The sequence below is a fragment of the Dendronephthya gigantea genome, unplaced genomic scaffold, assembly GCF_004324835.1.
Source record: "Dendronephthya gigantea isolate DGI-Jeju-01 unplaced genomic scaffold, DenGig_1.0 000032F, whole genome shotgun sequence".
In the NCBI taxonomy this organism is placed as follows: domain Eukaryota; kingdom Metazoa; phylum Cnidaria; class Anthozoa; order Malacalcyonacea; family Nephtheidae; genus Dendronephthya; species Dendronephthya gigantea.
In genome coordinates this window covers 167,752-182,887 of record NW_021163042.1, presented here as the reverse complement: position 1 = coordinate 182,887, position 15,136 = coordinate 167,752, and the positions used below count along the sequence as shown (strand labels likewise).

Genomic DNA, 15,136 nt, shown 5'->3' with positions numbered 1-15,136 from the left:
AGTGAAGCCAAACATGGCGGATCATGAAGGCTGCTTGGGTGCCGAACCAGACCTCCACGCACGAGCTGTTAAAATTTAAAATGGCGGCAACGTGTAGGAGTTGAACTCGGTCAGTTTTGTAAACACAACACAAATATACGGCATAAGTTACCTCTCTAGAAAGAATAACATTGCTATGTAAGGTTGTAACAAATTGTATCTATTCATTTTTAAAAACTTCGTAATTTTAAAACTATGTAACGTCCGAAATGTTAGCTTTTTTATTTTTCGTCATAGTTTTATAATTCGTGTTTTTAATTTCCACGCGCGGTTCGCGCATTTTATTCTTCGTGGAGGACTGGTTCGGTACCCAAGCAGCCTTCATGATCCGCCATGTTTGGCTTCACACTATGAACTGGAGCGAGCCTTCCATATATATAGAGTTCACTGGTGGTCACCGCACAGCGTCAGCCTCGTACCCAGGCGCTTTTTGGAAGAATCGCTCTATAGAAAGAATTCTACTTAGCTCCAATACCAAAAGTCGAATCATGTATTGAACTGGATGAAATAAGACCGATAGCTCTTACTAGTGCAATTTTAAAAATACAAGAGTCATATGTTGTGTTCCAGGTGGTGTTCCAGGTTCGTCAGCGATCTTTGCACTCGTTCACCTTGTTCATAAATGGAGTCAAGCTTTAGAGCTGCCAAGAATTGTCTTCCTCGATTTCCGCAAAGCTTTCGACATAATTGATCATCAATGTATTACTGGATAACTCTTGCAAAATACAGCCTCGTACCAAGGCGCTTTAATAGTAAAAAATAATGTTGCATTCAGTTATATATTGCACAGAGGTCAGCTGAAAAAAAACGCTTATCTCTTTTCAGCTGACCTCTATACAGTACCTGAATGCAACGTGACAAGGTTTGGTAGTGAAATTTCTACATGCTGTACGGTTGATTAGCGTTATCGTTCATATTAATGATTTGCAAACGGTGATTAAAGATGATCGGAACACCGGTACTAATGATAATGATGAAGATCTTACTTTATTTATGGACGAAATTATTAACATCGGAAATTATTAACGTCGGCAACCATGTCAGGCGGGATCGCCGTGCACAAGTTGGCAGTGCATATGATAATGTTAGAAAATTCATGGTTTTTGCTTCTACTCAAAGCAAAGAAATGCGGTTAGACTTTTGTAAGAATAAGACGGTCATCCCGGCACTTACAAATGATATAACTTTGGAAAAGGTCTCTTCATTAAAATTACTTGGTTCATGGGTGAAAGAAAATTTAAGGTGGGACACAAATACTAAATAACAAGGAAGGCATCAAAAAAACCTTTTCTATTAAAGGTTTTAAAGAAATACGGCAAGGACATTAAAGATATGAAAAGATTTTACATTTCAGCCATTAGGCCCACTCGAATATGGGGCGCAAGGTTGGCACGGGCCTCGGGGGACTTACTAAAGCACAAAGTAGTCGTATCGAAAAAATATAGGAAAAAGCCTTGAGGATAATTTACTCCGAAAAGAACTATGAAAGGACATTGCTGAAAGCTTCGGGGTCGTCGAATTGCGATGTGCATTGATCTTATTGTTTTATAATTACTATTGGAAAACTGAACGTTTCAGGAACAGCCCAATTGTTTCCTTAATTGATATTTAATAATTCTCTTAATATATGATATACAAATTTTTAATATTTCTCTTAATACCTCTCTTAATATATGGTATATGAACTTTTTAATACTTTTCTTAATATATCATATACTAATTTACTAACGCCGTTTCAATTTTGAAATACAAAAAACCGTTACAAACCGGAAGCCAGGATTTCTAGGATTGCGTAAAATAGAGATGCGCTCGCACATCTTAGCCACAGATCTCTATATTACGCTGAATGCAGCCTTTACGTTTTCTAATAAAGCGCCAGGGTACGAGGCTGACACAACGTTTTTCTTTTTCCTGGCAGCGAAACTCGCCGTGATTAAGAATTACGCTTATTCTGTCGTTGTAATTCTATCGGTTGCCAACGAAAATAGCCTCCGCACACTTTTGAGTTCGTATACATGATATGCATACAAATGATCAAAGATATACATGTGTCCAAGATTGCAAACGGCGTATATCAGTTCATTTAAATGTTTTTTAATAAACTACTCAGTAACTATATATATTCTTTTAAAATAGGCAAAACATATTTCAATTTTATTGCTAAATGCCCTTAAACAGTTTCTAGCTTTTGTTGACACTCGTCGTTTTTTTCATTTATGAAAACTTCTGGTAGATCAACGGATCCTGTTCCAGGATCATCTTTCTTACTTTTCCCCTCGATAAGCATGTGCCGATACATTTGATCAACGGCTAAGGGGTAGAAAACTGATACGAGAATTGCATCTTCGATGGTGCTAGATTTTATTTCAAAATGCTCACGTATAGCGAGCCTGATTGAAGCTAGGTAGACAAAGAAAAAGATGAGAACAACCCAGCCGACATACGCCAGGCCAGGTTCAACAACTTGTAGGATTTCCAATAACACCCAGCCGTAAAATAGCGATGCCATGACAACCATATAGCGCACGGGGCTTTTCATATAAAGCATTCCTGCTGCACGACCAGCAGGCCACCAGGGTGCAACGATCCAGATCAGAATATCCAAGACTCGTCGCCAGGATGGTTTGTCAAATACCGAAATGAGACTGGAAGAAAATGTGTTCCTGTGGTGGTCGTAGTCCCCAGCCTCCATTTGCATTGTTCGCCAAAGTGACAAGCACATTAGATTGAGTATGACGGCATAGAGCAGGCCAAGTGCAATGGCGAATGACTGAAGAGCATCGATCGCTTTCGTTCCACCTGCTTTCAATAGTGTCGTAGTACAAGCTCCTTCGGTGAACGCCCAGAAGACGCGCTGAATCACGGGCGGATTGGGGTTTCCGTTTGCTGTAAGACAATCAATTACGAGCGAGCCACTGTCGGAACTTGTTACAAAATACAACACAGCACTGATTAGGGAAACTACTTTTAAGAATCCTCCAAGGTTGTTCCCATACTGTTGGATAACGTCGAAATACATTTGGCTTTCGGTTCGACAGGACAAGCGAAACAACCTGTTGAGTGGTTCTGTTGCATTTGTTCCTCCTAATTCCGAGCTGCAGTTTATGCCAGCGATGGCCGCATCACGTTCCATTTTCAAACCGGCTCCACCAAAAATGGTAAACCAAATGAATATATAAAGGATTGGTGCTGTAAGAGTGGCGTTGATAAAATTCCTCACAGTTCCACCGCGAGATATTTTTGCAATGAACATTCCAACGAAAGGCGACCATGTAATCCACCATCCCCAGGAGAAAACTGTCCAATCAGCCATCCAATTAGGCGCCTGCTTCCCATCCGGGGCATTAGCAAGTTGCGCAAAGGCATCCGTGTGGAATGCATATTGCACTAAATATTGGAAATAGTACCCTATGCTTTGAACATACAAATTGAGGAAAAACCAGGTGTTGTCATGAAAGAAGACGAAAAGCATTAAAAATATTCCAAGTCCAAAGCAAACCTCACTAAGTCGACGAATTCCGACTTTGAGACCGGAAACGACCGAAATCGTAGCAAGACACGTGACGGCCCAAATGATGATTATTTGATTATTTGTTGTTTCCTCAACGCCACTGTGCATGCGATTCAAACCAGAATTCAATGTTAAGACACCAATCCCGAGGCTTGTCGCAATACCGAACATGGTTGGCACGACAGAAATTATGTCAATGATGTCGCCAACAACTCCGAAAATTCTATCGCCAAGTAGAGGGTAAAAACACGATCGAATGGTCATCGGGAGACCTTTTCTATACGCTATGAAAGCCATGAGGAGTCCAACCAAGGTGTAGACAATCCATCCGTGAATTCCCCAATGAAAAAATGTGATATTTATGGCATCTTGAGCTCTCTGGTTATCCGTGTACCTACAAGTAGATTACAATAGATTATCATGGTATTTTGGCATGGTATTTTGAATATTAATTCTGTGTGTTCTGTGCTCATAGGTCCTTTCACAGTACCAGGAACGTTAACCTCGTGACACTTGTAACATGATAAGTTGACATGCACAATTTTAACGTTATAATTTACTGTCCTCTGCCAGAGATTTTGGTGCGTCTGACTGAGTGCGTCGTGAGTGGGTGGATATCAGATCTCACCGATTTATGTAATCGTTTCCGAATCGATCGGTTTCAGTGTTATCGTATTGACAACACAATCGTTTGTGTTTTCTAACGTTTTTACCATAGGCAGCCCAATGGCGACTCGCGTGTTCAGGCAATGTAGGCATTATATAGTATATATATATACTATATAATATAGGATATATATATACTATATAATTAGGATATATATATACTATATAATGCCTACATTGCCTGAACACGCGAGTCGCCATTGGGCTGCCTATGGTTTTTACGTGTGGAGTGTGGACGCTATATAAACGTAACCGCAGGCTCAACAAAATGTTTGCAGATACAAATGGTGGTTTCGACTATCCCCTGCATGCCTAAATACCTCCAGCTTTTCTGCGTTTGTCTGATGTTTTTTGACATTTTAACCCTGCAAGATCCGGTCTGGGTCTTGTTTCTTTTGTTGATTGGAAACGGGAATTTCAAAGACGAAGTGAAAATGGCAAATAAATGGCGTGGCACATCATATTACAAAATAAAGATTCATTGCGTAAATAGAAAAGTTTGACAAATACACAACCAAATTTTAAATCTATATTTGGATTCAAATCTGAATTATCTTCAGGAGATAAGATCTTGTAAAATCTTATCTTCTGAGAAAATATTTGGTTTACGCAATGAATATATTCGGAATAACCTTTATTTTTTTACTTGCTGAAATTATCAGCTAAAAAACGGCTACATTACATTACATCTCAGTTAATAGATAATACATGGTTTATAGACTATAAAATAAAAGTGCAATACAACTCATTAACTATGTTATTGTCTGGGTTTATGCAAAAAATGGTTCCTTTCTCGTCACGTGTCTATTGTATTTTAGCCAAACGTACCAATGGCATTCGTCTTGCTAAGCTTCTCAGCCTTGACTTGAAAAATATGTTAATTGTAAGATTGTTATTAGTTTATCTGTGCAAAATACAATGGAAATGTGATGAGAAAGGAATAATTTTTTGCATAAATCTACCTCAAAATAATTAATGAGTTGTATTGTAGTTTTATGTTGTCTTCAAACCATGTATATTCTATTAACCGTGATTACATTAAGCAAGTCTTGAATTCAGTCTATTTTTGGTGGAATGTATGCGAACGCGAGGGCTGATGAAAGATGAATGATGAATCATGAAGCAGTGGATTAACACGGGGCCTCCAGCGGTTGCGTCTCATCATTGCATGTGTATATATTTATCAATACTTACTACAGGTAATTAAGTCAAAACAAACATGTCATGGTACATGGTAGTGTTCTGTGCCCATAGGTACTTTCACAGTACCTGTAAACGGTTAATCTCGTGGCACTTTTAACATGCTAAGTTTACATGCACAACTTTAACGTGATAATTTACTGTCCTCTACCAATTATTTTGGGTAACTCATGGTATCCTTGGGCCAGTTGTTCAATGTTAGGTTACCGCTAACCTTGGCCTTGGGTTGAATTTTAGTTTAATTTTAGAAAATATTCATGAAAAAATATATATTTAACCCTATAAGTGGCTTTTAAACAACCGGTCCCTGGGTGTTTTATTCGAGGTGCGGTATCTGCATGGTCTCTATTGCTCGTATCTGGCATCTTATATAATTTATATCAACATAGATTCAGAAAACCACTTAATAACGTCACGCGAGAACGCAGTGATTCTAGAAAATATTTATAGTTAGTCGGACATTCCGCATGTCTTATGTCTGATAATTTCATGATAAGACGATATTACTAAGTCACTATTCTTCTATCAATTTGTGTCGCAATCTTAGTTCCACGGTACAATGCTACGGTACATAACAATACGAACCAAATCTACGAGTAATATTTCTGTCCTCTTCCAATTTAGCTGTTTTTGGTAAACAAAGTCAGAGCCGTATATATCAACAAATTATAATTGGATTCTCAACACTAACGACTAATGGTTCCGGCATATTAATTCCGCATCGTAGATTTGGTGCACCCTGAACGTGTTTATTTGGTTTTATAACCAAGGCGTAATGAAATACATGCATGCATGAAGAAAATGGGAAATTTGGCACAGCGTCAACGTACAGACAAAGCAATGGAATACGGCATACCTGTTCCAGAATCTGTTTCCGTATTCCTCCCCAGGATGATAATGAAAAAGTGGTTCAGCGACACCATAATAGAACAGTCCAATTCCAATACCAGCCGAGAACAACATGGTAAAGTACGATACGTCGCTGAATTCTGGTTCTTCGTCGTCTCTGCCGAGCTTCATGTTGCTATATTTTGAGAAATACACGATTATCAAGAAAAGGAACCACGCATCCTGTGTGATGATATAGAACCAAGTGAACGTTTCAGAGATCCAAGCTTTCCCTTTCCCCATTTCACGCGAAGCACGTTCTGTATCAACAATCGACCAGATCATTAGGCCCCAAATTATGACAGCAGAAATAATCGACACCACTGGATTTAAGTTGATTTGAAATGGACCGATCTTCCTTTTGAACGTTCGACATCGCGAAATGGCTTCACTCACTCTGTTCTCACTTTCCATCTCTCGCACAAGATCCCTCGCTATGAATGTACACCTAGTTAGTGCATCCAAGAGTGCCGCATTAACCCAATTGGTTGAAGCATCTTATACGCCGCGGACTCCGTTATACGCCGCGGACTCCGTTGAGGGGCCTGTGGCCGACAAAATTCACGTTGGGGAGGCCCGAAAAACGCTCAAAAAATAAAACAAGCAAAACCTCTAATGAGTAACAAACACTGAGGAAGTAGATAGAGCATTTTAACCTTTGATTTTATAGACTTCTGAATTGCGGTGGGGAAATAAGAGGTCAGCACTGAAAATACGCCACGGGTCACTTAAAACGTTGTGCCTGCCCTTCTTAACGATTTTAATAGGGCTAAGGATAAACAACAGAAGGTCTTCACAATATCTCGTCAACGCCTCGTTGCATTGCCTTGTAATTGTTTTAATGCACAACCTGTTGAGACCTGAGATGCATGGGACTCAATGGGTGTAACGAATAATTCGGTATAAACGAAAGATAAGTATAGACTGCATGGCGTTGCCCAATGAAAGGTATATAGTACGCGCGATAAGAAACTAGAGGTGTCTGCAGCGTTTCTGGCAAAATCCCTTGTGTGGAACTCAGTTCAAAAAGCGGAAAAAAATTACCGCATCATAAAAAGGTTAGGGGGAATTTGATAGCACCATAAGTGGATGTTATCCAAAGAATGTATGATGTCCATTGAGTGGATTGACCGTTATAAAAATCAGTCTGTTGTATAGATATCGCCGTAGAAATGCAACCAATGAGTTTTACAAATAACACAATCGTTTAGCGGGGGCTGCAGTCGATATATATATATATTTTTTTTCTCTTTATCACCAAACACTATAAAATTGTTGTGCTGTATACAGCTGTTTTGCTTCAGTCTTGGAAATAATAGATATAGAATGCGTACTTATCACGAATAAGTGTCCCACATTTTTTTATGCTGTGCCCTTATCACAGAGAAGCACTCGCGAGGAGTGAGCAATTTTCAAAAAAAAACTCTCATTCAAAACTTAAATTTTGGGTAAAGGCATATTTTACAATTAACTATTAGCACACAGAGGGAAAAAATGCCAAACTTGGCTTTCGTGGCTTTTTGTGTTTTTTACAACCGTGTGTTTAGCTACTTAAATTGTTATAGTTGGCTTGAACTTGCACTTATAGTTTTAATTTCTCCCATATGACCTTGCTTTGATATTTTATGTAACTTCGTAATGATGAAACGATAAATGGTTAAAAACCTTTTTCCTTTCTACGAAAAACATATCACTATGAATAGATTTTTAACAGGTTCCCACGTAAAAACGAGCGATTTCTGCATAAATAGTTGAAGCCGCGTGGGAAGAGATATTACTAAAACATCATTTAGCGTACCTCCATACCAGAGGCAGAGGGGATCAAGTGTTAATTATGTACTCCACACTCTAAAAGTTACTGCCTTGTCTTTGTGTAGGTAATTTTCACTTTTCACATGCACAATAAATACTGCGTTATAATGTCGACGGCGAAGCATACAGGATTCCAGTTTTTCCTTGAAACAAGATTAATCGAAAGCTAGGAACAGCTATCAGACTCCATCAGTCATTCATGAAACTATGTAGTCAAAATCAATTAATGCTCCGTGCGTGACAAAAACAAAAACAAGCTTTTCTCTCAAACTCGCAATACAATACAATACAATAAATTTTATTTAAACACGATACAAATTAAAGCAAAGCTTGTGGGGTCGTGTGTTTACCTATTACATACAAAGACAAAAGAGACTATTATACACTATTATATACTATTATATACACATATCAATAATATCTGAAACAGTCATCTCGCCTACGTGTGGTTTGCACAGATTGCATTTCAGAATTTATAAACTTTAGTATGTCTTTTTCCTTGATCATCTTAATAAAGGTGGTAATATTTGGTTCAGGATCATTAAATTCCATGGATATCGCATTCCATATGACAGAGCTCCTGTAGGAAATTGAGTTCTTCATATAGTATGTGTTAAATCGCGGCACATTAACCTTGTGTGCGTTACGTAAACTATACTTATTTGTTGTTTTTGTAATTATGAGAGTCATGCTAGCAGGAGTAATATTGTTATATATCTTATAGGCTAGTTGTGCCAATCTTAACTTATAGATTTGAGTAAGTGAATCCCATTTCACCTTCTCCATGACCTCAATGGTAGGCATATCACATGATAGTCGAAATATGGTTCTTGCAGCTCTACAATGTAGGGATTCGAGGGAAAGAAACCCCTCTTTATTGGCACAGCCACCCCAAACTGTCATCGCGTATGTTATAGACGGTAGGATAATCTTAAAGTACAGATCTAGGAATTTGCTTTGGTAAAAATAGGCTGCATTTTATCATATTCAGCTTGTTTGCAAATCCTTTTTTTATTTCCAGTATGTGTAATTTCCATGTTAATTTATCATCGATCGTAACTCCCAGCAACCTTGAGTGAGTCACCCACTTTATTTCATGTGCTCCAAGCGTGAGTGTATTTAATGGGCCTATCACGTTTCCCCTGGTCATTATCATAGCTTCACACTTCCTCGGATGGGGTGTTAAGGAATTTTGTTGGCACCAGTTCATCAGCTGACTGAGAGCTTTATTGAGCATTGAAGTTACTTCATCAATCGTCTGAGCGATGCAGTACAATGTTGTATCGTCTGCATACATAAAAACGGTACCATGGTCCACAGCATCGGGTAAATCGTTCGTATACAGAGTGAATAGGGTCGGTCCAAGGACTGATCCCTGAGGAATACCATAAGTTACTTCTGCGTAGTCTGATTTGCTTCTATTAACAGTGGTAAATTGTTTTCTCTCAGTGAGGTAGTCTTTTAACCAGGCCAAGAGTTCCCCTTTAATACCAAAATTATGTTCCAATTTATGTATCAAAATCTTATGTGATATGCTGTCGAATGCTTTCTGAAAGTCAATGAACACGACTCCTACTACTAACTTGGAATCAATTGCTCGCTCGTCGCGACCGCGCACAAAAAACTCCTAGCTGGAGTCTGAAAACGAGGAAAAATGCCCTTATAAATCTGCTATCTTTGGAGACGGAAGAGGTATTAGTCAGGGATCACTTATCAGTACGCATTCTATGTCTATTCTTTCTATGGCTTCAGTTTACGAGGGCGCATCAGCATAGTGAAGCCCGTGATAATTTTCACTTCAAAATCTATATAAATAACCAAACGCAACCCAAAGAATTGTCTGCCCCAAACATCTACTTTTTATAGGAACGCAATCAGCGGTTGTTCAAGCGATGCGCCGAAGGCAAAGTAACGGTGGAATACAGCAGACTTTAATAAGTTGAAAAAGTCTTTTGGACTTTCAATCTTTCAACGTCAAACGACATGCGATCATCGAGCTCATCGCAGTTTAATTTAACCCACAATTAAGAAACTCTAAACGAACTGACCTTATACATGCATATATATAGGCCTGGCTATCGCACTATATGAACGAACTTAATATATAAATTCACCCGCGGCACATGTCCGACAGAAATGTCAAAAATGTCCGACAAACTTGTTTCTCTCTACACACACATTTTATAAGCATTCTAATTTCTAATGACTCAAGTTTCCTCTTTTAATCGAAATGATTCGTGTGATCAATCGGTTTTTGGCAACGCGGTCTTGTTTTCAAGTAATTGAATAATATGTTACATACACTTATCTGATGATAGCGACTTCCATATATAGGACGATATGTGATTTGTAAAAAAGTAATTAAAAAATTCCTTAGTTTCGCATAATCACATTTTATATCAGTTAGCTTTCGTCGCATCGTCCTAACTTTGATTAATATAATTTTCCGCTTTCTAGCTCCCTTCCCGAATTGACCAAAATATTGAATTCCTTTGAAACAGGATTTGGTCATTTACAGTTTAAAGCGCCGACTACACGGGCGATTTTTGGCGGCGATTTTCTTCTGTTGGTGTATGCTTTATTTCGCCCAACTTATACACTGCGTGTCTGCGTACATAATTCACACAAAACATACGCTAGAAGGAGAAAATCGTCGACGAAAATGGCCCGTGTAGCCGCGGCTTAAGGCTGTTTGCCATCCGATAGAAACAAGCTATTTTAGAAATATATTTTAAATTTTATACTACATCAGCCACTTTGACGTGTTCACGACATTGTTTTGATTATTGTAAGTGTTTTTATTTGAAACGGATTTTCAATTTTGGGCGTGACGGAATTTGTTAGAATTTTGAAAACGATCCAACTGTTGCCAATGTTATCTTCCCATCATGCAACTCCTTCGTGTGAGACATTTCCTCTCCTGCATTTAAGTATAGTTTTAAATGCGCTGAGAAATCTCGGTGATCGAAATGCGTAGCAGAAGAAGTTGACGCTCGAGTTAGCTAACACAAACAGATGCTGTAAATCTTTGAACCAATGGAGAGTTTCGCAGCTGCATGATTTGCAAAATCCCAATGCATAAATGAGCACGGTTGAAGGGACGTAGCAGCATAACAAAGCCAAGAGTACAATTAAAAACATTTTTGTTATCCTCTGTTCCAGTTGCTCTGCGTTTTCTCTACGTGTGTTTGCGTTTCTTCTTGATAGCGTGTCTTCATTTTGATCGTTGGGTTGCCGGTGATTATCGTCTTCCGCCGGATGTTCCTCGCTATTTCTTGAGCGCTTTTTAAAAGCCCTCAGAAAAAGGCCGTAAGTGAAGCAACATATGAAGACTGCAACTGCAACTGCAGAGTTGGCAAATATGAAAGCGTATGCAATAAACCCAACACTTAAGTAAATCCACGGTAGGCTAAGGGAGAAAAGCCAAATACCGGCGATTGTGAGTAGGATCCTTTTTCCGGTGCATTTGCTCCTGTAGTTATGCGGGTCTCTGATAGCGAGGTATCGTTCTACAGCTACTGCAGCAAGACTGAGGACCGACGCTGTACAGGAGATGAAATAGGACAGATGATTTATCTGATAGTCCAGTTCGGTTACCTCTGAATCCGTAACTTCTTTCCAGTGAATATAAACTGAAATCGGGTCACATATTAAACCCACAATAAGATCCGCCAAGGCCAGGTTACACATGAAGTAGTTAAAGGGGGTACGAAGATTCCTTTGGGGATCTTTAGCGACAACAATGATCACTAGAGTATTTCCCGGGATGTTGAGTAGTGTGAAAAAAAATGAAAACGATAAAGTAAGGAATGATAGTTCTTTTGGTGGTCCTGTGTCCCAACAACGATTATCAAATTCTGCTTGCAATGATTGAAGTGACATATTTCAGTCCTAAAAAAATTATATGAAAAGAACTTTATTCAGCCCAAGATCAGAAAGTCTTTATGCAGTTTAAAATACTTTTTTTCAAGGATATAGGGTTAGAGTTAGGTTGAAGTAGGCGGTGTTAGAGAACTGATATTAATTTAGGTAAGCGTCAATTTGGTAGGATTCGGATTGTTATCAATTTTTTGCATGAAAATTGACGTTCGGGAGGGATCGGGATTATCGTTTGTGCATGACTTAGCTTCTCAATATAAGATCGAGAGAATTTTCTGATAGCTGAAGAGTTTCAAAAATTTTGATACATCTATTCTATAATTTTTCAATGTATATTATTATGACTACTTCGTATGCCAATACTGATTAGTCCTGACCTTGCCGGCAATTTAAACATAAAGGTTTTCGACCAGTTATGCCAGAGACAATTAGTTGCTATCGCGCGAAAAAAAACATGCACCTGGTGAAATTATTAATGGTATGGACAATAAATACTTTGCCAGCCAATGGGTCTATAAATAAGCATAACACGTCCAGTAGCGTAGCCAGCCTGTCGATTTGTCCCGCTATGCTAATATTTTCGTGTTCACTGACTGTGAAAACAATAGATTTCTAAAGACATGAATAATTATAATAACTCGAAATTTACATAGCGGGACAAAATCGTCAGGCTGGCTACGCCACTGAACACGTCAACTGTTTTGCGGTCAGATTTTAATCTTTAATGTAGTGCAGCAAATATTTTGCTGCTGCTAATCTTCAATATTATCTCTGATTCTCTAGTTTCATAGAAAGCCAAGTTGCCCGAAACGAGTCCGATAAAATAAGCATTCGCCACCAGCCGTTGTCCGGTCGGCGATAAGTGTAAAACTAACCAAGCCTATGCATTGTTTCCTGAAAGATGACTCTGTATCATCTATCATATATCATGTACCGATATGATTTTTGTCCTCCGTATGGAACCGGCACTCGTGCTGAAATTATAAAACTGTGCTTTTACTCAATCTTAGCTAGATATTTAATGAATTTATTGTCTCCAAGAGACTGATTGTTTTAATCTAAAGTTATATTGGCTTTGAAATTCGTTGTCCGCATTTTAAGAAGTGAAATGAACGTTAACGTAACCGTAACCTTTTCGAGGTAAAAAGCTATGGGGCTAGAGTGCTCCAATAGAGTGCTTATATTATAAATTGCTTACCTGGTCGTACTTGATCTCTAAGCAATCTATATAGCTAGTTAAGAATATATATGAAAATACACGTACAAAAGGGCGCCGGAATGATAAGTGGCCAAAGATATTATTGGAAATCATATCACCCTACGGCTTACACCCAAGCCAAGCTTCTATAGTTCAATTAAGCACACGCTACATAGCTAGATATACATTTGCTGCATCTGATCGCTGAAAGTTCTTATTTATGACTTGGTTTGAAAGATTTAATTTTTACATTATATAGGTAGACTTCTAGCTCTATGAATAAATAAAGAATATGAAATAAGAATCACATGCACACTTACCGGTTTTTACAAAATGTGCGGCTACATCGATAATCTTTATAACATCCCTAAGAATGTACGTGCTGAGCTGTTCAAAAGGTTCTTCCTCAAAATTTTAATTAGAAAATCTAATTTTTCAGTTCCTCATACATGCATTTGACACTTATTATATAGATCTAGCTCTTGCACCTGCTGCAAAGGTAAACAAATATATGGAATTATGATAGCCTATAAGTCAATGAATGAGGTTCTTATTATGTCCGTTGTTCACTCTTTTTTATTCGACAAGTTAAAATATTATGTATCCAAGCAACAGTTCAGTTCATATAAAAAACTCAAGTTGATCTGGCAGTCGACTAAACCTTTGCAGTTTTTAGTGCTGTTTAATTAAATACAAAAATCATGCAGTGCTATTATTATTTACATTTATATTGCGCGAGGTTCCATAGGAAGATGCTCAGTACGTGTATGATGCAGGAGAACTGAAATAGCAGATTAGCACTACGTGCCGTACCGTAGCTCTTCTCAATGGGACAAAATATAACAATGATATAAACTGAGGTGGCATCAACAAGGCGCCACAATAAAGAAGGTCAGATAAATAATTTATCACATTGGATCTTTACAATTACTAACATCACGTCGCCATGACGACACTGATCAAATACAATATCCAGCCTTAAAAAAATCAGAACGACATGACTTTATTTTGTTTGACTTCTCTCAATGGAATAAAGTATTTTTTTATATTTTGCTACTATTACTGTTGGAAAATACAATTGACCACTGCAATAGACCCTTTCACAACATTATCGTTTTACAAGTTTTACTCAATACAAAACATCCTTGTTCAACACATGCACTTTGCCAATAAATGTGGAAATAAGACGTATCACTAAAACAAGGCTACCAGGCCACAATGCATGGGAGCCCCTTTTTTCAAGTAATAGCTTATTTCCAATCTTATTTATCAAAACGAAAAGTTTTTTTTCATGGATGTGTTGGAGAAGGATGTTTTGCATCTTCACACGTGGTTTGTGAGAGTAAAACTTGAGATTCATTTCATTTAAGGTGGTTCTAAATTTAAAACGATAATGTTGTGACGTAATTATCGAAAGGGTGCATTGGTAGATACCACTGACGTAATTTTGACGTTTTGCGGTACAAAAGTTATTAGTTAAAAAGTAGTTATTTTGAAAAATACTTGATGCTGATTTGTCAATCCTGTCATAAATTGATAGTTACAAGTTAGAACACGCTCAACTACCTTTAATTTATACAACTGATCCAAACAGGATCTGGCGTAACTTTTTTGACTAAATACATGTATGTTCAAGTCAGGAAGATGCTTTCCGTTCGCAAATACACAGCGCGGACTCTTTATACCCGCGTAGATTTATTCAGTGGGAAATATTTTAACTGGGGTCTGGGTAAACTGGCTTGTATTTGGACACGTCCAAATGACAACCCAAACAGGAACGAACAAAAAGAAAGATCATTTGGAATCCTTTTTTCCGCAATGTGGCGCGATTTGTTCTCAGCGCTTATATCAAACATGTAATAGTGTCTAATATGCTGCGGAAACACATTATCATAATTTTATTTAGTCTGTGTACAAAAATAATTTTGTGGATCTATTGCCAG

The 15,136-nt window shown here is 38.1% G+C and overlaps 2 protein-coding genes across 2 annotated transcripts; both read right to left on the bottom strand.

Moving 5' to 3' along the window:
* Positions 1-2,091: 2,091 nt before the first annotated feature.
* LOC114524858 (glycine betaine transporter 1-like) lies at positions 2,092-6,732 on the bottom strand. The gene is made up of 2 exons (XM_028546059.1): positions 6,273-6,732; positions 2,092-3,944 (listed from the first exon to the last, which is right to left on the bottom strand). The coding sequence occupies exons 1-2, from the start codon at positions 6,716-6,718 to the stop codon at positions 2,210-2,212; spliced, it is 2,181 nt and encodes a 726-aa protein (XP_028401860.1). The 5' UTR covers positions 6,719-6,732; the 3' UTR covers positions 2,092-2,209.
* Positions 6,733-10,286: 3,554 nt separating this feature from the next.
* LOC114524802 (adrenocorticotropic hormone receptor-like) lies at positions 10,287-13,592 on the bottom strand. Its single transcript, XM_028545985.1, has 2 exons — positions 13,514-13,592; positions 10,287-12,007 (listed from the first exon to the last, which is right to left on the bottom strand). The coding sequence occupies exon 2, from the start codon at positions 11,996-11,998 to the stop codon at positions 11,003-11,005; it is 996 nt and encodes a 331-aa protein (XP_028401786.1). The 5' UTR covers positions 11,999-12,007; positions 13,514-13,592; the 3' UTR covers positions 10,287-11,002.
* Positions 13,593-15,136: the final 1,544 nt, after the last annotated feature.